Genomic DNA, 24341 nt, shown 5'->3' with positions numbered 1-24341 from the left:
ACATACAGCTCTATATCGAAGGGTAGAAACCCCAAAGAAGGCATCATAGACATTAGAAGATTAATTGGATATGCATCTCAAAAAAGGCATTTTTGTGTAGATATGATACTACAGTGCAGGAAAGAAAAAAAGCAAACCTTTCTGATTAATTTTGATCTGATTTTCATGTTCTAAGATTCAATCTAATGGCTCAAGCAGATGACCTCAAATATGCTAATTAATAAGTGCAGACGATATGTTATGTTATGAAATCAGACACAAAACCGAACTTTATCTGAATAAACATTAACATACGATTTTTACGACGGATTCAAATTCCTGACCCCCGGAATATAGAGGGTAGCCCCAATCTGGGAAATAGGGTCCCAGTAGTTTGGTCAGTAGAGCGCTCCTAAGTTTGAACCCTTTAATACTAATTTTACTTTTTGTGTATTTTGCTATATCTCAAAAACTTTTTAACCAAATTGAAATTTTTTTACTCACAATTATAAAATTACATACATTATAAAATTACATACATTATATTCATTTATTCAAACATAATTCCATGCAAAAAATAGCTTTCAGTAAATATTTATTATTTTTCATCATTTTATTTAAGAATGATTGAAAAAAGTTTGAATTATAAGATATACAATTTTTTGCATCATTTTAACGAATGTATTTTTATATCCCAAAATACAAAATTTGCGCAAAATCAGTCAAATGGTACCTGAGAAATTTAAGTATCTGACTTTTTGAAATTCAATTACTCAGGAACAATGCAACCAATTTCACTCAAGTTTTGTATTTTGCCATATAAAATTACAATTTTCAAAATGATAAAAAAAATTGAATACCTTACAATTTAAAAACTTTTCGACCATTCGTAAATAAAATAACAATAAATATTTACTAATGCTATTTTTTGCATGGAATTATCCTTGGATAAACGAACTTTATAATTTTAAAAAGTGTTTTCTGTATCTTAACTGAAAATGTACAGACAGTGTTATCATTAATACATCAAGTTTTTCTTAAAATTTAAGTGAGTAAAAATGTTTCAATTCGCTTAAAAAGTTCTTGAGACATAACGAAATACGCAAAAATTAACATTAAGCTGTACAAACTTTGGAGGGCTCTCCTGGCCCCAAACTACTAGTACCATATTTCCTAGATTGCAGCTATCTCCCCCCCCCCCCGAGGATCAGAAACCTGAATCAGTGGAAAAAATTGTATGTTTATTCAGAGAAAGTACATTTTTGCGTCTGATTTCACTTATAATATTGTTTGCACTTATTAATTAGCATATTTGAAGTCATCCCCCTGCGAGCCATTAAGATTAAGTCCTAGAATGTGAAAATCTGATTGTTAGATCAAAAGTTATTCAGGGTGGTGTTTTTTTTTTTAGCGCACTGTACAAAAAATTGCACACCACACTGGTTAGTCCCAGAATAGCGCCCTTTTTTTTAGGAAATTGAGCCTCAATCCAGAAAGCTCCTCATTATTCCTTTTGGGTAAAAATAACAGTAAAAGAAACTACAATCAACACAACTTATAACGATAAGAATTTCTTCTTACCTTTTTGTTCTTGGCAGATGATCAGATGTACTTTTATTTGTACTAACAGAATGACTGTCCCAATTATCTGATTCATATTCTGATTCTTCAGAGCTAAAAGTATTCAGAACTAATTATTAGAAAAATGTAAATAAAGGAATATGAGATAAATTTAGAAAAATGAGCACAAACTGACAAAAACAATCATGTAGTTAAAAAAAAAAAAAAAAAAATTAGTGTAACATTTTTGAACATAATAATTTTAATGATTATTTCAAAACAATTTTTTAAGAATAGCTTTTCACAACATAAGCAATTAAAAAAAATATTGTTTCAAACAATTATGGGAAGAGGGAATTACAAAAAAAAATATCTCAAAGTTTAGTAGAACACAATAGGCTTCACAAGCCAGGAAAACTTTTTATTATAGTATAAATGGCAAATTATTTACTTCACATTTTACTCTCCCTGTAAGCAATATTTAAAAAAGGAAAAACTTCATTTAAAGGAATACCTTTGTGATATGTGTTCCGAGCTTTTCGGACTGACGCCATGGAACCAATCTTGTTTTCCAAATTGTGAAGTATCTTTTTCATCCTTAACTTCACTTGCTTGAAGGGGGGAGAAGTCAGTCGATCCTTGCAATGATCCTTCCATATCGTCCACTTGCTCAGAATCAATTGCAACTGATGAAGATAATCGACTATCCGTAATTTCAACTTTACACTCGGGCAGACTCTTAAGATCCTTTAAAATTCAAAATAAAAAATACATTAATATCTATTAACATTGCTAGTATTAAAAGTTATGTCTTTAAACTTGCTTAGAAAATAAGAATCTGGTTTTCTATTATCACTTAAATTAATATGAATGGCTTGAATTATCTTATTATAAGAAATTTGACGTCTGATAATTGATACTTTCTTCAGAAAATCTTTCTTTAGAAAGTTCCTAACTTGTACAGTGCATACCCTCCAACTTTGCCCACCTAGCCATCAGTAGCACTCACGCAACACACATTTACGGCATCCCGCAATATTTGCTATGCTCATATTGATACTTAATTATATTCACTTATAATTTCAAAAAGCAGTTGATAAATATAAGAAAATAGATTTTGAAACAAGCGTAAAATGTTATTTCACATTGAGAAATTTTTTAAAAAATTAAAATGCCATAGACTTTTAAAAAATCATGTTATTTAGATAGTACAATTTTAATTCACATACAGGAAGGTACACTTTTCTAAGGATATAAAATTATTAAATTGCAAATGAAAGTTTATTGTACATTTATACAAATTTCAAAGAAAAATAATATAACATCTCAGTAAAATGCAAAAAGTGAACTCTCCACAACTTTTTCTCTACATTCATTCAATTGTTACCCAAAATTTTTTTACTTATTTTATTTAGGAAGGTCAGATTCTAAGATGTTTCCTATTAAATATTTTTTACACCAAATTTTAAAGCAATTAAATCAAGAAAACAATTTAATGACAATTTATTGAAAGAAAAATGAATTATATAAATGAGTTTCTTCCTAATAAAACTTTCAGAATTAGAAAACAATATTTAAAAACTTATATAATCTAAAGCAGTAATGTCAAAGATACGGCCCCCGGTTCGTATCAATACGGCCCACGATCGCGATGTGTCACAGAAAGAAGAATCGTGTTTTTTAGAGCTTTTAGACTTCACTCGATTCATCTACGGAAGTTTTAAAATGTGCACACTACATTTATAAGTAATTTCAAGGGCAGCGCGTGCCTAGACAAGCAAGAGAGATAGACAGTTGACAGTAACGCCATTTCTTAGCAACAAGCGAAATCTTCGACTGGAATATACTTAGCAGCACAACTACGGATGGCGCTCCTGCCATGGCTGGCAAACATTCGGGAGTTGTAACTAAATTAAAACAGAAAGCATCAGGGAATTTTGTGGGATTTCCCTATATAATCAGGAATCATTGGCATCCAAACATTTAAAAATGGACAGTGTCAAGCAACCTATAATTAAAATAGTAAATTTTATAAGGAGCAGAGGACTAAATCACCGACAGTTCAGGCAGTTTTTACAAGATTTGGACGAAAAGTTTTTTTGATGTCCCTTATTTCACCGAAGTTGGTTGGCTCAGTCGAGGAGTAGTTTTAGAAAGATTTTTTCCATTGCGTGACCCTATTCAAGCTTTCATGTTAGAAAAAGGCAACCCAATTTATTGTGACAATGACTGGTGGATTGATTGTGCCTTTTTGGTAGACATGAATTAACACTTGACTGATCTGAATGTAAAATCTGATTGTCACTCAAATGTATTCATGTATTCAAGCCTTTGAAACAAAGTTAAGGCTGTGGGAAAATCAGGTAAAAAATCAAACTTTGGATCATTTCCCTCATTTAAAATCATTTGGCACAGTGAACCACAAAGAAATTGGATCAATATTCTCAACTTCTGCAAAATCTTATCACGGAATTCAACAATCGTTTTGAAGACTTCCACAAAATGAATGAAACGGAATTCCCAATTTTCAACAATCCATTCAATTTTGAAGCTTCACAGACACCAGTTCATTTGCAAATGGAGTTGATAAATCTTCAATCGGACAGTATTTTGAAAGAAAAATTTAAAGAGGTTAACGCTCTTACATTTCATGCACAATATTTCAAGAGTTTGGATAATTACCCAGAATTAAAAAAGCATGCAGAACGCATTCTGTGCATGTTTGGTAGCACCTATTTATGGGAGCATATGTTTCCGACATGAAATTAAATAAGAACAAATATCGCGCAAGACTTACGAATGAATATCCCTAATCAATTCTTAAAATAATTATAACAAATATGAAACCGGACATCAATGAACTTGTCAAAAACAAGAGAAGTCAGGTATCTGGATCCTCGAGCTCAAAATAATAACCAAATAATAATCTTTTACAACTTTGATATGATTTTTAACAACCGTATATTATCTTCTTCTTCTTCTTCCTTATCCCCAAAATTAGCAGGGCTAAACTATGTCCATGAAATTCATCACCCGGAGGAAGTCGGCCACCATAAGTGTGTTATTAAGAATGTCCCTTTTGTCCAGACCAAGACAGTCTAGGATATGTTGGGGGGAAGCCTGCATGTTGTGGCACCTGGGGCAGTTAGGGTAGATTTTAATACTACCCTCAAAAGAAAGGGACTTAAGGTGGCCGCTGATAAGCCTGGTAAGTGCAGTCTGGTCCCTGCGGTTGCACCGAATGTTGAGTGCACCTCCTGGACTGGTGCTCTGGTACCAGTGATGTTTGGGGGGTACGAGCCAGGAAGCGAGGTCTTCTTTTTTGATGCCAGCTCCATGAAACCGTATATTATAAACTATATAATTCGATAAAGAAAATGTTATAATAATTCAGTAAATTTTTTTATTTGCATCTGGCCCGCCTACATATTCTAAATTTAATATATGGCCTTCTGCAAAATTGAGTTTGACACCTCTGATCTAAAGCTTACACATTAAAATTTATTCTTTAAGAGGAATGAATTTGTATAGACATTAACCAATAGCTAAATTGTTTCAAATCTTTGAATTATCTATTTTAATTAGGGAGTAAAAGCATTAATTAAGAAATCTAATCTATAAGCAAATCTGATTTTAATTAAAAATACCCTTAATTACAGAAACACTGTATCTAAACCGCCCTATGCTTTTTCAGTGATGAATAGCAAGCATTTTTTGCTCTTTTTAACTCATCCTCAGTAAATTTTGCATTGTAACAAACTCCCATGCTTAATTTAGTGATTAGAATCGATTCTAATGTTTTGGTACTCAGACTCGAGCGATTATCAGTTTGATTTTTACGAATCATGCTAAAAATTCTCTCAGATCCAGCATTGCTATGGGGAATTGACAGAATTGAAAGCATTATTTTTGGCAAAGCCACATATCTCTTTATTCCATTGTTATCCTTTAACTGGCTAATTTCATGCCATGCCTCATCTACTCTGGTATGATTTAAAATTTCAGAAGGAAAATTGTCTGCCTGATAAAAGGCAAATTCTAACTCAAGTTGATCAATGTCAATACCACAATTAAACAAATCATAAAAATACTTAGATGCAAAATTTGCAGTCTGCCTCTTCAAAATGTTTGCCACAGAAGCATGCTTAAGAAAATCGTCCTCTAAAGGAAACTTTTTGAGAATATATTCACATGCAGTGACAAAAAACTTTCGCACTGTCAAAAAGAACTCAGTTATATCTTCTGGCGTCAGATCACTCAAAATAGATGCTATCATACTTGATTCTATCATAAGAGACTCATCAGGTTTTTGATATTTAGGTTTCTGAAATTTCACTTGTAACAGAGAAGACTTGGATTTGCTTATGGTAGAAGGCGAAACAAGAAGTTCATAATATAAGCTCATTAAATCATAATACAAAGTATGGATAGAAGGTTGCTCTTTTCGCAGGGCAACATTTACCTTGGTGAATACAGGCAATATCGATGTAACAAAAACACAATATATCTTTGCTTTGTTTGATTTAAGTAACTCTTTTATTTTTTCTGAGCTAGCATTCTCTTTAACATCAGACTGTGAAAAAAAAATTAGCAATGGGTCCCACTGCTCAACTAGTCTCTTTAGAGAATTTTCTAAACTTAACCACCGAGTTGAAACATGTTTTAAAATCTTGTGAAGTTTCACATCACATTCTATCTGACAGTTTTTAAATTCATACTTTCTTTTACTACTCTTTTCAAGGTAGTAAAAAACTTTTATCACCAAATTCTCCACATCAACGGGCAATGATGCTGTAGCTTTTTGAGCTGCTAGATGAACCAAATGACAAGGGCATCCAATGAATTTTATATTTGGTTGCTTCTGTTTTATATAGCTCAAAACACCTTTATTACATCCAGCCATTGTGTTAGCATTATCAGAACTGAATGCTATGCAACTCCCCCACTTCAGTAGATATTTTTTAAACTCTCCATCAAGAAGTTGAAAAATTCCCTCACCAGTGTTGTTAGTTGATTCAGATAAAGAAACCAGTGATGATACGATTTGTCCTTTTTCTTCATCATAATAATTAAAAATTAAAGGATATAGCTTTTTATCTAATATGTCATTGCTTCCGTCAGTTGAAAGAGAAAATAATGATGTTCTGAGCTAACTTAGAGTACTCTCTCTTATCCCCTCAGCAGTGGAAACAGTTATTGCCAGGGTCTTGGTATGTCCACACCCATACTTTTTTGCAATGTCGGAATCTGGGAACATTTTTTTAAATAAGGCGCCAGAATGATCGGAAGCAGATAGAGAAATATTGTGCTCAATTAAAAACCGTACGAACAATACTTCAGCTTTAATCACACCATTTTCTTCTAATTTTGAAGAATAAAAATTGTTAATAGGTTGCTGATGCACCTGTGCTTTTGCAGTAGCACGATGTTTAGGACCGATCACGTGTCGGCGACAATCATCCAGTCCACCGTGAACAATAGAGAATTCCGAATTACAAATAGTGCATTTCTCAAAGCCTTCTTTTCCCGATACTAAACAAGGAAACTTTTTAGTATATTCCTCTCTAAACTTTTGATTATTCTTCCTCTTCTTTCGTAATCCATCGTCATTAGAAACCTCCCGATCCTGATTAGATCTTTTCAAATAACGATCCATCACAATAAAATTTAATAATACTTGATAAAATACACAACTTAAAAACTAACGCGATAAAAGCTGGATGAAAAATAATCTAAAATTTCAAACAAAAACGTATCATTCTTTTAACATTGGAGTAGTAAAATTCAAAGTTGTTTTCAAAATTTTTTATTGAATTCACTTCACTTCACACGGTGTAAAGCAAAAAACTAACGCAGTTTCTCAAAGAACAGCTGCATTCAGGCAGATTACAATGGCGCCGCCGATGAGTAACCCTTCATAATCACGTGGTTTCTCCCGACCAAAGCTAACAACTCACGACGTCATTTTCGGCGATACGCAATCAGTGACGTCACCACGCTTGAAAGACGACAACAGCGGGAGCGGATAGATAGGACAGGCGCTTTCGTTTAATCCGTAGTATTTTACTATTCACCCGTAGCTCCGTAGTTTACCTCTAATTTCCGTAGCAACTACGGAAATTCCGTAGCAGTTGGAGGGTATGACAGTGCAGAACCTCTTATCAGAAAACCGGAAAACCAGATAACCGGAATGAAATTCAGAACCGGAAATTAATTTTCTTCCATTAAAAAAAATGTCTTTTCCTGCAAGATTCTGAGCCTATTTTGTTATTTAGAGCGTACGGCATATCGAGTTGACGAAAGAACTGATTTAGAGGACGGATCAAAAGCCGTTTGTAGACGAATCTCACATAAGCACAAATAGCTTATATATGTTATTAATGTTAATAATAACATTAATAACATATATAAGCCTGTATATAATTTTTATTTCATAATTTCTTTCCTTATTTAAACTTAAGTGTATTATTATTTATCATTTTTCATTATTTCTAAAACTATTTCAAAATAATTTTTTAGTTTCGTTACATTAAATTAAGGTTAAGGTTAGTTAAGGTTAAAGGTTACATTAAATGAAGGTTACATTAAATTTACATTAAAAAAACGGCATTTTGTAGCGATTCAGAAAACCGGAAAAAATCAGTTATCCGGAATCTCGATGGCCCCGATCGTTCCGGATAATCGGTTCTCTACTGTATCATAAATGAGTGTAATATTTTATACCATCATATTATTCACATATTTAGTAGCAGTTGCTTCCTGCCAAATGATCACTAAAAGCTTTTTCTCATAAGTTTTTAAAACTATTAAAAGACTTAGAACTATTCTATATACATTTTTACAAATATGTTATCAGAAACAAAAATGATTTAGAAGTTCCCTTGTTATGCATATAATAATTTTGGAAATTTTTATCTTCAGTAACGATATAATAAATTAAATTTGTTACTTTAATGTATTATGCTATTCTCAATGAATGTGATATTTGCATTTTTTAGCATTTTTATTCTCTCATTTAAGGCAATTTTAAAAATTGTTAAGATTTTGCTATTTTTTAAAAGTTTAAACATAGGTTTAGGAAAGAAACATTGCCTGATCTTATAACCTTTTTTTAATTATTATTACACAGGCCTGCGATGAAAAAAATACAAGGGGTCTGATAGCTGAACTTAATGTATTTTTTGGTGCTGAAATGGAAAATAATAATGAAAAATGTCCATCACATCACGTTTTTTAGAAAAATTCAATTTTATTGGAATTTTTATGAACATTTACCATAAAAAAATTTTCATATTTGAATTTCTTCTTTTTTTGATGGACCAGCATTCTACTTTGGTCAAATCTACAAAAGTACCCCTCTATCCCTACTTCCTGTCACCGTTCCTCTCTCCGTAACAATCTCTCTCTACCAATAGCGTCGCGAGAATCCTTATCTATGTCCGCTGACCTCTCAGAAGCACTAGCAAGCGTTACAAAGAGACATTTTAAAGTTTGCTTTTTTCTGTGCGTTTCGTGAAACATGGCTTTGAGTTCAAGACATTGTGAAAATTTCCCAGATGACTTTTGTTATACATGCAGTGAATATAGTGTAGTTAAAAATCGTATGAGGAGCATTACAGACTATGTAAGACAACTTTATCTCGCTTATTTTGACTTGAAACTCGGAGATCAGGACAAATCTTGGGCACCTCATAAAGTTTGTGTGCAGTGTCTCAATGATCTACGCTTATGGCATCAAGGAAAGAAGACTGCTTTACGATTTGGAATTCCTATGACGTGGAGAGAGCCCCAAAACCACTTTGATGATTGTTATTTTTGTTCCTGCCATGTTCGTGGGTATAACCGAAAAAATCACAGACTAAACCTGGCTCTCGTCCTGAACAAAATAAAATATATCGACCACAGTTTGAGCATTTGCGGTGATTTGAAAGTTGTCTCCATGCTTCTTGGTTAAGAAGAGGGATTTATAAAGTACCCATGTTTCATTTTGTCAGTGGGACAGCCGTGACAAGACTCAACATTGCGTCAAAAAAAGAATGGCCGAAAAGACAAAATCTTGACCCAGGCACCAAGAACGTTATTTGAAACAACTTAGTTGGTCCGAAAAAAATATTGTTGCTTCCGCTACATATAAAATTAGGTGTAATGAAGCAGTCTGTCAAGGCTGTTCCAAAAGATAGCAATTGTTTCAAATACCTGTGCAAAAAGTTTCCAGGTTTTTCCCAAGCTAAGTTGAAAGAAGGAATATTTGTTAGTCCAGATATCCGCAAACTCATGAAGGATAAAGAATTTGAGACTAACATGACAGAAACGGAAAAAGAAGTTTGGGTTGCTTTTAAAGATGTCGTCAGTAAATTTCTGGGTAACTACAAGGATCCTGATTATAAGGAAATTGTAATGAAAATGCTGGACAAATTTAAAACGTTGGGTTGCTCCATGAGTGTAAAAATGCATTTCCTTCACTCACATGTGAACTTTTTCCCTGAAAATTTAGGAGCAGTTAGCGAAGAACAAGGGGACAGGTTCCATCAAGATATCAGAGATATTTAGCATAAATATCAAGGAAGATGGGACAAGAACATGTTCACTGACTACTGTTGGATGATAGCTCGGGATAAACCTGAGATTAAGCATGAAAGGAGATCATCAAAAATAAGTTTCAGAGGAAAATGAGTATATACATAAATAGAAACTTTTCTCTTTTGTTTTTTGCTTGTTTTGCTTTTTGTTTCAAACTTTCAGATACACCTACACAATATTTGTTATTCTTGGTTCATCGTCAATTTTACGTAAGTTATCTCAATAAGAACAAATTAAAATGGCATGTTGGTGATTTTCTTCTAGAAACTGATGTAAAAAGTTTGAACACAGAGAACTTATTGCTTTTCTCTTGACCAGAGGTGACTTCTGCTGTCTGGTAACAGTATTTTTTATTCATTTTAACCTATAAAATATCAGTTGATAGCTCAAAAATCAATTTTCTTTCACAATATTAAATTTTACATAGATCAAAATGAATGAAGAGAAGAGTTACCGGATAGTACATGCAAAATTATTTGAGAGAATTCCTTTCCAAATAGGATTTTAGTAAAAACATTAATATCGATTTTATAAAAAATCCTGATGTGATTGGGGAAAATGAAGGTCATTTTCAAAATCAGCACATCAAATAACATATAAATCAACAATAACTTCTCTTGTATTTTTCAAAAAGTTCAATTTCGCAGGCTTGTGTTATTATTAAGAAATTTATATATATTTGTGTGTGTAATCGAAATTTGGAATAAGGTATAACATAAAACGTTCAATAATTGTGTATGATTTTTAATATCTTTCAAAAAAAGTATGAATTATTTTAATAAGCCTTATTACCTTAGCAACAAATTACTCAATAGAAAACTCATTTTATATCACACTCACGTGAGAAAATGCATAGTACTACTTAAAAACGTTACCTTCATAATTTTATGTCCGTAAACAAATGTGTAAAATGCTTCTAGCCTACACTAATAAAGCATTTTACTTCAACTATATCATTTAATTAATTTCAAAATTTAAATTTTAACTCAAAATTTAAATATCAAAATTAAACATTTATGAAAAGGGTTCTGAATTTAATGTTTAAATCTGCATGCTAAATACAAATATAAATGAAGATTTAAATAGTTTAATGAATTATTAATGAAAGGAGTTAGCTTTTTTCAATGCACTTTAATATGCAACATATGTTATTTTCAAATTCACATTTTATCCACAGAATATGAGGAGAGACGTAATACATACTTTGAGATCTGAATCCTTTTTCCATCCGCTTGAAACAACATCTTCAGAGTCTCTGGAGCACGCAGAGAGATCATCAAAATCTGAACCCGTTAATTTTCTTACTGCAATACAAACATTAATGCTGTTCATTTTACAAGAGATTAGCAACTTTACCAAGATCAAAGTGAATGCAAGGTATATGTTATTTTTAAAAATATATAATTTGCAATACATACAATTAACTAATATTATAGATTAAATAAATAATTTACCTTTTTTAAGAGGTGTATTACTTTTACTGGGCAAATGCCTTTTAAGTGGTGGTTTCTTTTTAAAAGTCTCTCCAACCTTTAAAGACCTTTGATTCACTTTGCCATTTCCTGAAATCTGCAAAAGAATTTTTAACTTATAATTTAAAAAGAAGGAAAAAATCAACAAAAATAGTGACAATCACAGTGAGTCAATGCATGACAAATACAGTAATTTATACAAAGCATTAGTTGTGTTGAAAGAGTAATAGAAGCAGAATGAACAGAACATATAAAATAGATGTTGAAGAAATACTTTAAAGCTTAAAAAACTGATAGCAATAAGATTTATTGCTAAATCAAATAAAAAAAAGGTCAAATATTGAAATTTAATGTTTTAATACTGACATTTAGCTTCTTTTTTCTTAGAGGCAATTTTTAAATTACTTTTTTAAAAACATCAAACACAAGATATGCTAGATTCAAAGAAAACTTATTTGCAGAAATCTGGAATATTTACAATAGTTAAGAGCAATAACTAGTTAAAAGTAATCAATAGTTAAATTAGGTTTAAACTTTTAAATGAAGTACAAATTTTTAAATTAAGTTTTTTAAAAAGTATTATCATAAAAAGAATAAAGAAAAATTTTAAATCATACAATTTATGAATATAGGGTTTTTCCCAAATAATGTACTAGGAAAAAGAAAAAATTTGTTTTCATTTTTGATAATTATTAGGTGATATTATCATGAAACTTGGTGACACTTTGGCACTACTTTGAATCAGTTTCTTCATATCCAAAATGAAAATGTTTAAAGTTCTAAATATATTAAAAATAAAACAAAGAAATATATCAAGATAAATTTTGCTGTTTCATCAAAGTTTTCCAATTCCAAGGTTAAAAAAAAATTAATTTGAAACAAGCCATGTTAAAGACAAGTACAACAATAAAATATATATTTTTTTATTGTGTTTAAAAAGAAGTTTTTAACATTTAAGGTTGACTTGTTAAATAGAAATTTTTGATCCAAGGACATAAAATTAACCTTAACAAAGAATCTAAGCAAAGATCAACTAACTTTTGAGGTGTCTGTTGATTCATCCCATTGTTTCAGCTTATCTTCAGTTAACATAGAATTTGATGCATCGTCAGAGAACACCACATCATCATCACCACCTTAAATACATCATAAGTTCATTTTTCACTTTTTAAGAACATAGTTACCTTAAAACATTGACTGGATATTTGGTTACACTAAAATTTACGTATTATTATTGCAAACAGTAATTAATGCAGTTAATACACATACTTTAATGACACTGAATAGAAATGATATGAGTAGCAATAACTGTTCATTTTCCAAGATGATTAAATTGCACAATTATCCACAGTCTTTAGTTGAATCATATTAAAAAACAATCAATGCTATTATTAATACTGATTTCTAAGACATTTTTTCCCATGTTTCTTTCAAATAATTAAAACAATAAAAGTAGAAAAACTTCTCTTAAATTTAAAGCCTTTATTGCAAATATTTTCAAACTGGTTTTATTTTGTAATGAGGTACAGTTCACTTTTATAGGATCAATATCAAAATTCTAAATTATATCATTAAAAACAATTTTGTTTTGTTTAATCTTAATAATTTTTTTTTAATGAATGCTACCTTTTTTACCAGCACAACTTGACAAAGAAGTTACAAATGCACATGAAAGGAAAAACAAAAACTGCTTTCTAATTGCAAAAAGCCCATCATAGGTCTAACACAAAAATATTCATAAATACAATTATTGGATGAAGTTAAGAGAAAAATAGCCGTAAAATTGTGAAATATTTTTCAGCATACATTATTACTTCAAAGATACATTTTTTTAAAAAAAAATACAATATAGATAAATTTCAATAACATGCATAGTCTTTTCTGACTAATTAAATTAAAATATAAATTTCTAACTAATTAATGAAAAAACTCGCACTTACAAGTTAGTATTTCAGTGCTTTCTGTCTTGCTTTTGATAGGTGATTTCTTATCCAGAATTGAAGATTCAGTATTTGAAATAAGCGTTGATTCTTCAGAATCCTAGTATAATATATTGTGTAGTATTGGAAAAAGTATTAAAAAAATTTAATATCATCAAAAATGAGACTTCTTTTTCTAAAAATGTTTGGTCTAATTTTTATTTATTTATTTTGTATCTTTGAAGATGATGAATGAAAATACATCTCTCATCATATGACTCATTAGACATGCTGCTCTTTTTTTTTTTTTTTTAAATTTAATCTCAATTACATATTTTCTGTTTCTTAGTAATTGAGAAAAAAATTGCACAAAATTATGATTATTTATTTTCTATGTACTTACTGCAATTTAAGTTACAAGAATTAAACTGAAAAAAATTTGCTGCTCCTTAGATATAGAATCATTAATATTATAAAAAAAAAGAATATAAAGAAGTTGAAAAGGGAGAATTTTCATTCAGTAAAATTTAAAGCTTGTAGATAGATCAAAAACCTTCAAATAACAAAAAAAACCTTTTCAGAAACCATATAAACGAAAATGAAATCAAAAATAAAACAAATTTTTTAATCAATATAAACTTATGCAGAACAACTTTCATTATACAAAATAAGTGAGATTAGATTGATTTCAAATAATCAAATTATTTTGATCATAGGGGTAATATTGTTTTTTAAAATATATTGATCATGAAAGTCAAACCAAATTAATATACTAGTAATAAAGAAAAGACTGACTTAACAACCAAAAATCCAACACTTAAATTTCTTTAGCAAAACCAAATAAACAATTCATCAACCAACAAAATGCTTGTAACAAATGCTTAACTAAGCTAAAAAAAATCTACTATATTAGCTAAAGTTATATTAGAAAAAAAAATAAATCTGAATCAACATCAGTTAAAAGGTATTCAGATAAAAAAAAATCTGGCTAATTGAGGTTCAACTGCATTTAATAGGACACCCATAGAAATGAAATAAAAATTTTTGTAAGAAGAAGTTTGCTTACTTGGTTGGAGAATTTTGTTTTATCCTCAAGTCTTTCTTTTATTCTTGATCCATAGCACAAAGTTGATGTTTGATAACCAACTGAGTTTTCTTCAGCGCTTTCTGTGAATTCATATTGATCTTTAGGTTCAACAGGTTTTGGAGGCTTTGAACCACGAATTTTCTTAGCTATAAATTTTTTTTCTCTTAGTCAAAATCTCAAATGAATATTAACATAAAAAGAATTTTTATCACATTTTAAATATAAACAAATAAAAAAAATTTTTTTTTTGCTAAAAAATCATTTAATTTGAAGAGAAAAATACATAAAAGATAAATCACAATGAATATTGATAAAATTTTGTCAAATTGAAATAAATAAATAAATGTATGATCAGCAAGAAATTGGATATTAGCAGCAGAAAAAGATTTTGTTAAACAATTTAAACCCATATCAAAACAAAGAGCAATAAGTAGAATTAAATTCTAAAAAAAAATTCTTCTGAATATAAATGGGTCATTAATAAGAAGTTGTCTAATTAGAAGGCTTTGCATCTTAAGACAACAATCATAACTATCAAATAAATATAGCTATGACCAAATAAATTTATATGAGTACAGCCACAAATATTTTGAGAAAAAAATGTTGTTTTTTTAATGAATTTTATTCTAGACATGCTTATAAAAATTAAATGCATCTCTTTTATTAAAAATCAGACACCTGATGAAATCACTACTAACTTGTAACTAGATCTCTCAATGAAACATTTTAACTTAAATAAACAGACTAAATTAGTATTACTTAAAATATTTGAAATAATTACTTAAAACAATTGAATCATAATTTCAAAATTAAAATTTTTTACGTCTCTAAAACAGTTGAATCAAAGATCGGTAAATTGATAACATTTAATTTCATAAAAAGTAATTTAATAACAAATAATATTTAAAGTGAAATAGTAATAAAGAAAAACACAATAAAGAAGCTAAAATATTTGTAAAATAATTTGCGTTTAATTTTCAATAAAAAAAACTGGTGATCAAGTTATGTGAGCGGTTAATATCGACACTATTGAAACTTACATTTTCTTCCAGAACGTCTAATAGCTGAATCATCTTCACTTGTATCCATTTTTTCAGGTGAAGCATATTCAGCTTTTTTGAATGACTCATCTTTTTTTTCTGATTTTGTATCCTAATGTCATATTTCAAACAACACATTAAATAAATATTAATTACATTCCAATGAATACACTTAAATACTGCAGTTACATTGGTTTGCATTAAAAAAAATTATTTTTCATTCACAGAAGGAAAAAAATCTCTTGCATTTAAAGACAGTATATTAAGTAAAACAAAATCCTTGTGTGGAAACTCAAGCAATAAATCAGCAGCGATGGCCACAAGGTTATACAGTATAGGATGCACAGTATAGATACAAATATATATATATTATTCATATTTAGTTTTTTGAACTAAGATTTATAATTAAATTATCTACTAAACAGGAATATCTCACTTTTAAACTAATTTAAGAAAAAACTTTGAGCCTACAAGAATTGCGATATAGGATTTTAAAATTGCGTGAATATTAATCACGATATTGGATTTAAGAACATGAAAATACAAATCGCAATATTGGATTTTTGAATACGAATCGTGATGCATGATTTTTAGATTCCGTGATTACGAATAGAAACATAGGATTTTTAAATTACGTGAACACGAATCAAGATGTACAATGCACAATGAGTAACTTTTATATGCAGTAAATACGAAAATCGATGTTTTACATTAAAATGGAGTGAATCTGGATTGCGATATTTGCGGATTCCGGCATATTTTCAAATATTAAAAACGATTAAAAAAAAATCAATATTGCAGATGAGTAACATGTATGAAAACGTCTTGTTAACGTGAATTAGGGAAGGTTTCAAAATTTTAATTGTAGAACCTAATTCTTTCTTGAAATGCTAGATTGTGGTGAAAATTTTGTTGGATTATTAGTTTTGATTCGCAGAAATCCATGAATCAATGGTCTTGAGATACTTGTAATTCTCAAAAAAATCACATGCCCTGCTCCTAGCTTCTAGACCTGAAGGAATCTGGAAAAATCCGGAATTCTGGGGTACATCCGGAGTACAATCACCCCTGCTAGATGACACAATGAGTAAAATTGAATTTATAGAACTATTCCAAAATTGAAGGATTTCAATGATTTGAGTAATTTTCTTCTTGGAATGTTACTCTCTAATTATTTTATAATATATTTTTTGCTAACTTTGTATTAGATAGGATGAGTTGCTTGCATCAGTTAGGGCCACTGCAATCAACTAATCAACCTAGCAGCTCAATTTAAAAGCTAATGAGTTAATAAGTCTCATTAAGACATAAAAAGAGATTGAAAACTAAACTTTTTATAGCATATGGTCTAATTTCAATGTGCTCTAAAAACTTTTAATGTAAAAAATAGGATTCAAATATTAAAAAAATGAGAAAATTTGAAATTTCAAAAATCAATAAAATTAATATAAAAAAAACATTATATTTTATATAATAACTCTAGTTTTAACCTAACATATTGAATCCAAAGAAACCCACTTCTTAAAAGGAGATATAATATTCTATCTTTTAATACTCATTTATACATAATTTTGCTTAATTTAAATAATACAAAACTACAAACCAAAAACTTGTCAAGCAGTCCATTATCAGAATCTAAATTTGAAGAAATTTTAGACAAAGGACTATCAAGGTCAGTTTTCTTTTTTACAGGACTCTCAGGTTCTACATTAATTTTGGTTGATGTTGACAAAACATTAGTTTCCTCTACTTTATCTTCTGAGGATGGCGTTTTCTTGGGAGTCCTACTCTTAAATATTTTTCGACTAGTCTGTAAAAAATAAAGTTAGGTCAGAAAAATAATAAAATAAAAAGAGAGTCATATTATAACAGGCAGGAGAGATGACAGGCATTTGAGTTTCATAATTTTTGAAAGCTAAACATTAATAAATTATAGAAAATTAAGATAAGATCACCAATTTCTTTTTTCAGAAAAATACTTTTGAAATAATGCCTAATTAAAAGATTTTACATTTTATTTGCATATAAATTGAAATGAAAATTACAACACAAAGATATTTTTCTCAGCGGTAATTTATGTAAAGAAATCTCACAATTTCCAAGGATATTCTGATTGCATAAAAAAAGTATTTTCATTGATTAAAAAATGTAAGATAAAAACAAAATATTTTGTCTTAGACACTGTTCCTTAATATTAAATTCTTCAATACATGTATTTTGAATTTTATATGTATTGAAAATATCACAATGTTTCATATATCATTATGAAAAAAAGTTGGTATAAAAGACTCTATTTATGTGGCAATTTATATAAAGAAATCTCACTATTTCTAAGGATATTCTGATTGCATAAAAAGTATTTTCATTGATTAAAAAATGTTAGATAAAAACAAAATATTTTGTCTTAGATAGTGTCCCTTAACATTAAATTCTTCAATACATGTATTTTGAATTTTATATGTATTGAAAATATTATCACAATGTTTCATATATCATTATGAAAAAAAGTTGGTATAAAAGACTCTACAACCTAAAATGCGCACAAAAACTCAATTTTTCCCATTACAATGCTTTTTGCAATAAGTGATATGCCATATTAAAAATAGGAAACAATAAAATATATTAGCAGTAGTGGTGCATCAAAAACAAATTAATAAAAAAAATGGAAAATCTAAAGAAACAAATTGCCCATAAAAAATAATAAAGAAAAATGAAACACTAAATAATAACAGGCTTTGTAGTCTTTGAAAATAAAACAACATTTCAAAAAAAATAATAATAAGTTTTTTAAAAAAAAAGAACAAAATTAGGAAATTTTTTGGTGTGATACATGCAAACTATTAAGATTGGAAATCAAAGGGCTAAAAAATAGCATAATCCACAACGAAGGGCTAAAAAATAGAGTATTTAGCCCTTCAAAGCAGTGGAGAGACCCATTGCTTTGAAAAAAAAAATTTTTTTTTGTATATTTCTCTAATTTTCCACAACAATAAAAAAAATTAGACACCATTCAATGTTTAAAAAAAAATTAGATAGAAACAAGTTAACTAAAAAAAAAATTTAAAAAAACTTTAAGAAAAAATGAGATAGGGTGAGAAAACTTGGAGCCTGAATTTTCAACAGCAAAAATGCTGAGTTTCTTTTTTATAAGATGACTAAAAGACAAAAACATGATGAATGATGAGAAATCAGTGGACAATTCTTAAATTTGAACTATAGTAGTTTTAAAATAAAAATATTATGTAAGCATTCCATTGTGAGTTTTGAAATACATCAAAATTATACAATAAAATTAGTGAATAACCATTAAATTAAATGACTGTTTAAAATAAAATAATAAGCGTTAAAAGGGTGGACTGTAATCTGAAAAAAAAATTTAGATAATGAAAATTTTTTTTTAAGGAGTGTGAGTAACTTTTAGCGTGATAAGTTTTAGTGAAAATTTTTTAAAAAAACAAAATTAAAGGAATTTAGAAGGAAAAAAAACTTTTGTCACTCTGAAGAAAGAGAGACACCCCAGCCTCTAATTTTAAAAAAGAAGATCTTCACTGTTACAACAACAGAAGAAAATGCTAATAAAAGTAACAAAACTAACACATAATGTTAAGCCCCTTAAACAATATCAATAACCACAGATCATTTTAAACACAAAATGAATGACATTTATAACAGACAATAAACATACAATAAATAAACTTTATTTTCTAGAATAGGAGCCACAATAGGATAGTCACATCAGTATTTAATTTTTATATGAAGCATATTTTAGAGTTCAGCAAGTACTTCTTTTATTAAAAATTTTAGTAATTACAAGTAGTAGTATTTTAAGAATTACAATTTAGTATACCTATATTTTTAAAAAAAAGAAACAGTAATGCAGAAATAAGGTTTTTTTTTTTTTTTTTTTTTTTTTTTTTTTTTTACATTTCTTCTTCAGTAGCCAATATGTGAAACACCTGCTGTGCATGACCTTGGGGTCAAGTGCCTGCTGCTGACTTATGATAAAAAACAGGTGTAAAATGACACAATTAGAAAATGTAAAAAGGATGAGGTTCATTAAGCAAATTTTGTTCCAATACTGAATCATCAGCAATAATTCATTCTTCTTAGGAAGGGATTTTTCTCTTTAAATCCTTTCCATTTGAAACATGTTTCGGACGAGTTTTCTTTTTTTTCTTCCACATAGAGAGAGTTATTAAACTCAACTGATTTTTTAAATTCAAGTTTTAATTGAAATCGTGCACTCTAAAAAGGATAATTCATTCTTCTTAGGAAGGGATTTTTCTCTTTAAATCCTTTCCATTTGAAACATGTTTCGGACGAGTTTTCTTTTTTTTTCTTCCACATAGAGAGAGTTATTAAACTCAACTGATTTTTTAAATTCAAGTTTTAATTGAAATCGTGCACTCTAAAAAGGATAATTCATTCTTCTTAGGAAGGGATTTTTCTCTTTAAATCCTTTCCATTTGAAACATGTTTCGGACGAGTTTTCTTTTTTTTTCTTCCACATAGAGAGAGTTATTAAACTCAACTGATTTTTTAAATTCAAGTTTTAATTGAAATCGTGCACTCTAAAAAGGATAATTCATTCTTCTTAGGAAGGGATTTTTCTCTTTAAATCCTTTCCATTTGAAACATGTTTCGGACGAGTTTTCTTTTTTTTTCTTCCACATAGAGAGAGTTATTAAACTCAACTGATTTTTTAAATTCAAGTTTTAATTGAAATCGTGCACTCTAAAAAGGATAATTCATTCTTCTTAGGAAGGGATTTTTCTCTTTAAATCCTTTCCATTTGAAACATGTTTCGGACGAGTTTTCTTTTTTTTCTTCCACATAGAGAGAGTTATTAAACTCAACTGATTTTTTAAATTCAAGTTTTAATTGAAATCGTGCACTCTAAAAAGGATGATTCATTCTTCGTAGGAAGGGATTTTTCTCTTTAAATCCTTTCCATTTGAAACATGTTTCGGACGAGTTTTCTTTTTTTTCTTCCACATAGAGAGAGTTATTAAACTCAACTGATTTTTTAAATTCAAGTTTTAATTGAAATCGTGCACTCTAAAAAGGATGATTCATTCTTCTTAGGAAGGGATTTTTCTCTTTAAATCCTTTCCATTTGAAACATGTTTCGGACGAGTTTTCTTTTTTTTTTCTTCCACATAGAGAGAGTTATTAAACTCAACTGATTTTACAAATTCAAGTTTTAATTGAAATTGTGCACTCTAAAAATGCTGAAAATCAAGACAAAGAATGGTCTTCCATTGTATTGACCACTACATAAAGTCCCATTTGCTATTCCATAGATGTAATGTTATTTAACGCTAACTGGAACAGCCAAACTGAACCATTCATTCAAATACAGTGACTGAAATTTTGTTTAATTTTTCTATATTCCCAGAAAGTCGCTTCAAAAATAGAAAGACATTTGTGTGTTTTCAAAACTAATATTTTTTCCATTGAAGAGTTAATCAATAAAAAGAGACTAAAGAAAAAAAACTATTTCTATTGATGTTACAACTCAATAAACACCTTGAATTCTCTATGAATAAATAAAGTGTGACCTATTCTAAATCTTGGAGGTCCTGAGTGTAATCTATGGATAAAAAACTTGGGGAAAATAGAGCCATTAGTGAGAATTTAAAGAGTATATCGCAACATCATTTAGAAATCAAGAGTTTTTTGCAGTTTGCATTTTTTGTACTGAGTTTTTTTCTTTTCAAAGGGTTCAAAATCTATTCATCAAACATATTTTTCTTGTTTAAAAATTGAATTCCCTCTTTTTGTGAAGATGTGGTTTATTTTGGAGTTAAAACATACCGTGCTATTCGCATTTGTCTTTATTTTAGTCTTATTCGTTCTCCGGACGAACGTTATTAGTGAAAACAGCTGCTCCTAGCCAGTGTAATACTAGCTGAAATAAAAAAAAAATTTCAAGCGAAGTGAAAGAATAATACAAATTCCTGAACTCAACATTCTGAAAAACACATTGTTTACAATAATTAAAAATAGTGATGTAATTTAAAAAGCAGATACCATAACATTCCAGGACATCAATTTCATGATTCAATCTGAAGTTTATGCGCAACATTAAAAAATATCATTTGGAAATGTAAATAAATGTATTTTTAGCTTTTAATGTACTATATTAAATAAAACTTTTAGTTTAATGACATAAAAAAAAACTGTGCAATAGTCAGTTTCATAACTCAATTTAAGCACATGTTTTTGCCAAAGTAAACAAAGTATTTCTGAAATCTAAGTAAACATTTGGACCAATTTTATGTAGTCACAATATAGCAACCTCACTTTAATTATTATATCAGGTGTAGACTGTATACATTTAAAAAAAAATTAGCACATGAAAATACAAAAGGGGAACAGCAAAATTATTTTTAATTTATTAGTAAACTGTATTACAATTAGTAGACTGTATTAGAAATCTTACTTAAGACTTGTTTCAATTATTCAATATTGTTTGAATTGTTGATATCATGCAATGTTATCTGAAATTTAAAAGATTTTCTTAAATTTATATATAGGAGTATTCCAACTAAACTCCTATATAGCTTGTTTTCATCCCTTGCAACTATGTTAAATAAAATACACTTAATATTTATTATTTTGTTAATATTTAATAAAAGATCAAAGAACTTCAATAGTAAAAACATTAAATAATGTCTAATTAAAACACATTAAAAAAATTCTAACAACTTATATTTCTTTCTTTCATTTTATTTTCTGATCAAGATCGTAATTTTCATTCATTATGATACCTTTACTATGTTAGGAGCAAACATTTGTTGCTGTTCTGAAGACAAATAAAGCCATTCAATTTTAAACATTACTTCATCTAAATCATTATACTTTAAAACTAACTTGTTTTTCCAAACTTGTTTCAAATCAAACTAAAATTTATAATGACATAATGAAGAATAATAAAAAAAAAAGTAAATATTAAATAGAATTATGCTGGCAACAGGCGGGGAAAAGGTTACTTTCATCACTGAATTTTAAAAAAACTTTTAAAATCAATAAATTTCAAAAGTTTTTTTTTATGCAAAACGTAAGTCTAAAACATTATATGGTAATGTCTGAAATAGTAGGCATTTATGAGACTAAGTGTGTAAAGAATAACTTACACCTGAAACAAAACATTGAAGTTTTAAAACCTTTTTTAATTCTTTAAGACAAAATTAGAAATTATAACTAGCTATAATAGTTATTATAGCTAGTCTTTAAATTCACTGTTTGTTTCTTCACAAATGTAACACACTTTTTAAAATATTTTAATAACAATAACATTGCCATTTTTTTAAAAATGAGATTTAGAACAATTTCATTACAAAACAAATTTAAATACTAAGAAATGTTTAGCACTTACCTCTTTCTCATCATTTTCTGCTTTAGAAATCAATGGACAATCATCAGTAAACAGACTAAGATCAGGTTTAATGTCTGCTAAATCTTCTATTTTATCCAACTTGATGTCAGACAATAGATCTGGGGAAAAGTCATCACTGCTGCTTATTGCTTCTCTCTTGTTTATATTTTGTTCGATTTTGACACTAGCCAAAGATGACAACTCTTGTTCAACTATTTCTATAAATAACATAATTGTTTAGCTCTTATGGTAATAGTAATAAGTTACATAATCTACTTTTACATGTAATGTAACATATTTAGAACTAAGATTAAATAAAAATACAAATGTATACACTAAACTTTCAATTCATGATTAGAGTTAGATGAAGTTTTTTTTTAAAAAAGTATATTGATTTTACATCGTCTTTGAAAAGATCAGAGCAAGTTTTTTCTTAGTAAAATTAATAATCAAAATAAAAAATTAAAAAATAGGAACAATTTTAAATTAAAAAAATAATAAACAAGAAAAATAAATATAGAAAATAGTTACCAAAATAGGACAAACTCAAAACAAATTTTTTTCCATGTTTATTATTTTTTATCAAATTCTTACAAAATGCATAAAATTTTATGGCTATTCCCAGAACTCTTTGACTTACCATGTCCGTAAACCACCCAGTAGTAAAATAAAATTGCTTTATTTTACACTTACTTTTCATGAATATTTCAGTATGAAATTACCATATTTATCTAAGTAAATTCGAAATATTTGGGAACAATATTTTACAAAGTTTTCAGGGTATTAACTATATGTAATTTAAATAATAACTGCTCAGTGATAAATGTTTTTCTAATTAAGCTGCAATGAAAAATAATAAAAAAATTAATGAGACTAATTTTTAACTATTACTATGTTTGTTGAAAAAGCAATGATTCTAAACTTCTTTTTCTTTGTAATATGTGTGCAGAGTTTTTGAATACTTCTTTCTCATGACTTTCAGAAATTAATATCAAACACATAAAAATGTAAGCATGTTTACTATATTTCTCTTTATCATTATTTGTATACTATTATTTAAACTGGTTAAAAGAATGTGACTAAGCATTCATTAAAAACATTTCTGAAAGAATTTAATAAAGCATTATTTTCTCAATGAAAAAAAAACTTTAATTTTTTACTACGTTATTCAAAAATAATAGATTACTGACGTCTTTCTTTTTTCAATAAGATCTCGGTAGTTTTAAAGGAAACAAACTTCACTTTTCAGTCCGTATTGACTTCAAATCAAAAGCAAGAACTTCAAACAAACAAAGTTATAATGATACATATTAGAACTTATAA

General features: G+C 28.5%; 1 protein-coding gene across 2 annotated transcripts in view; it reads right to left on the bottom strand.

Annotated features, from left to right (window-relative positions):
• LOC107451879 (uncharacterized) overlaps window positions 1-24341 on the bottom strand; it is a 77405-nt gene that overhangs the window by 8340 nt on the left and 44724 nt on the right. For both annotated transcript variants that reach the window (XM_043050110.3, XM_043050109.3), the window contains 10 exons: window positions 23019-23236; window positions 17241-17447; window positions 15638-15749; window positions 14577-14743; window positions 13532-13631; window positions 12630-12727; window positions 11574-11688; window positions 11323-11423; window positions 2054-2286; window positions 1561-1653 (listed from right to left, as the gene is read on the bottom strand). In XM_043050110.3, coding sequence (XP_042906044.2) covers window positions 1561-1653; window positions 2054-2286; window positions 11323-11423; window positions 11574-11688; window positions 12630-12727; window positions 13532-13631; window positions 14577-14743; window positions 15638-15749; window positions 17241-17447; window positions 23019-23236 — 1444 coding nt within the window. The remainder of the gene's footprint in view (window positions 1-1560; window positions 1654-2053; window positions 2287-11322; window positions 11424-11573; window positions 11689-12629; window positions 12728-13531; window positions 13632-14576; window positions 14744-15637; window positions 15750-17240; window positions 17448-23018; window positions 23237-24341) is intronic.

This window comes from Parasteatoda tepidariorum, chromosome 2 (genome assembly GCF_982258835.1).
Source record: "Parasteatoda tepidariorum strain Cologne lab strain chromosome 2, Ptep-v5.0, whole genome shotgun sequence".
NCBI lineage: Eukaryota > Metazoa > Arthropoda > Arachnida > Araneae > Theridiidae > Parasteatoda > Parasteatoda tepidariorum.
The sequence above is the reverse complement of the archived record's forward strand: the minus strand, read 5'-3'. Positions and strand labels throughout refer to the sequence as shown.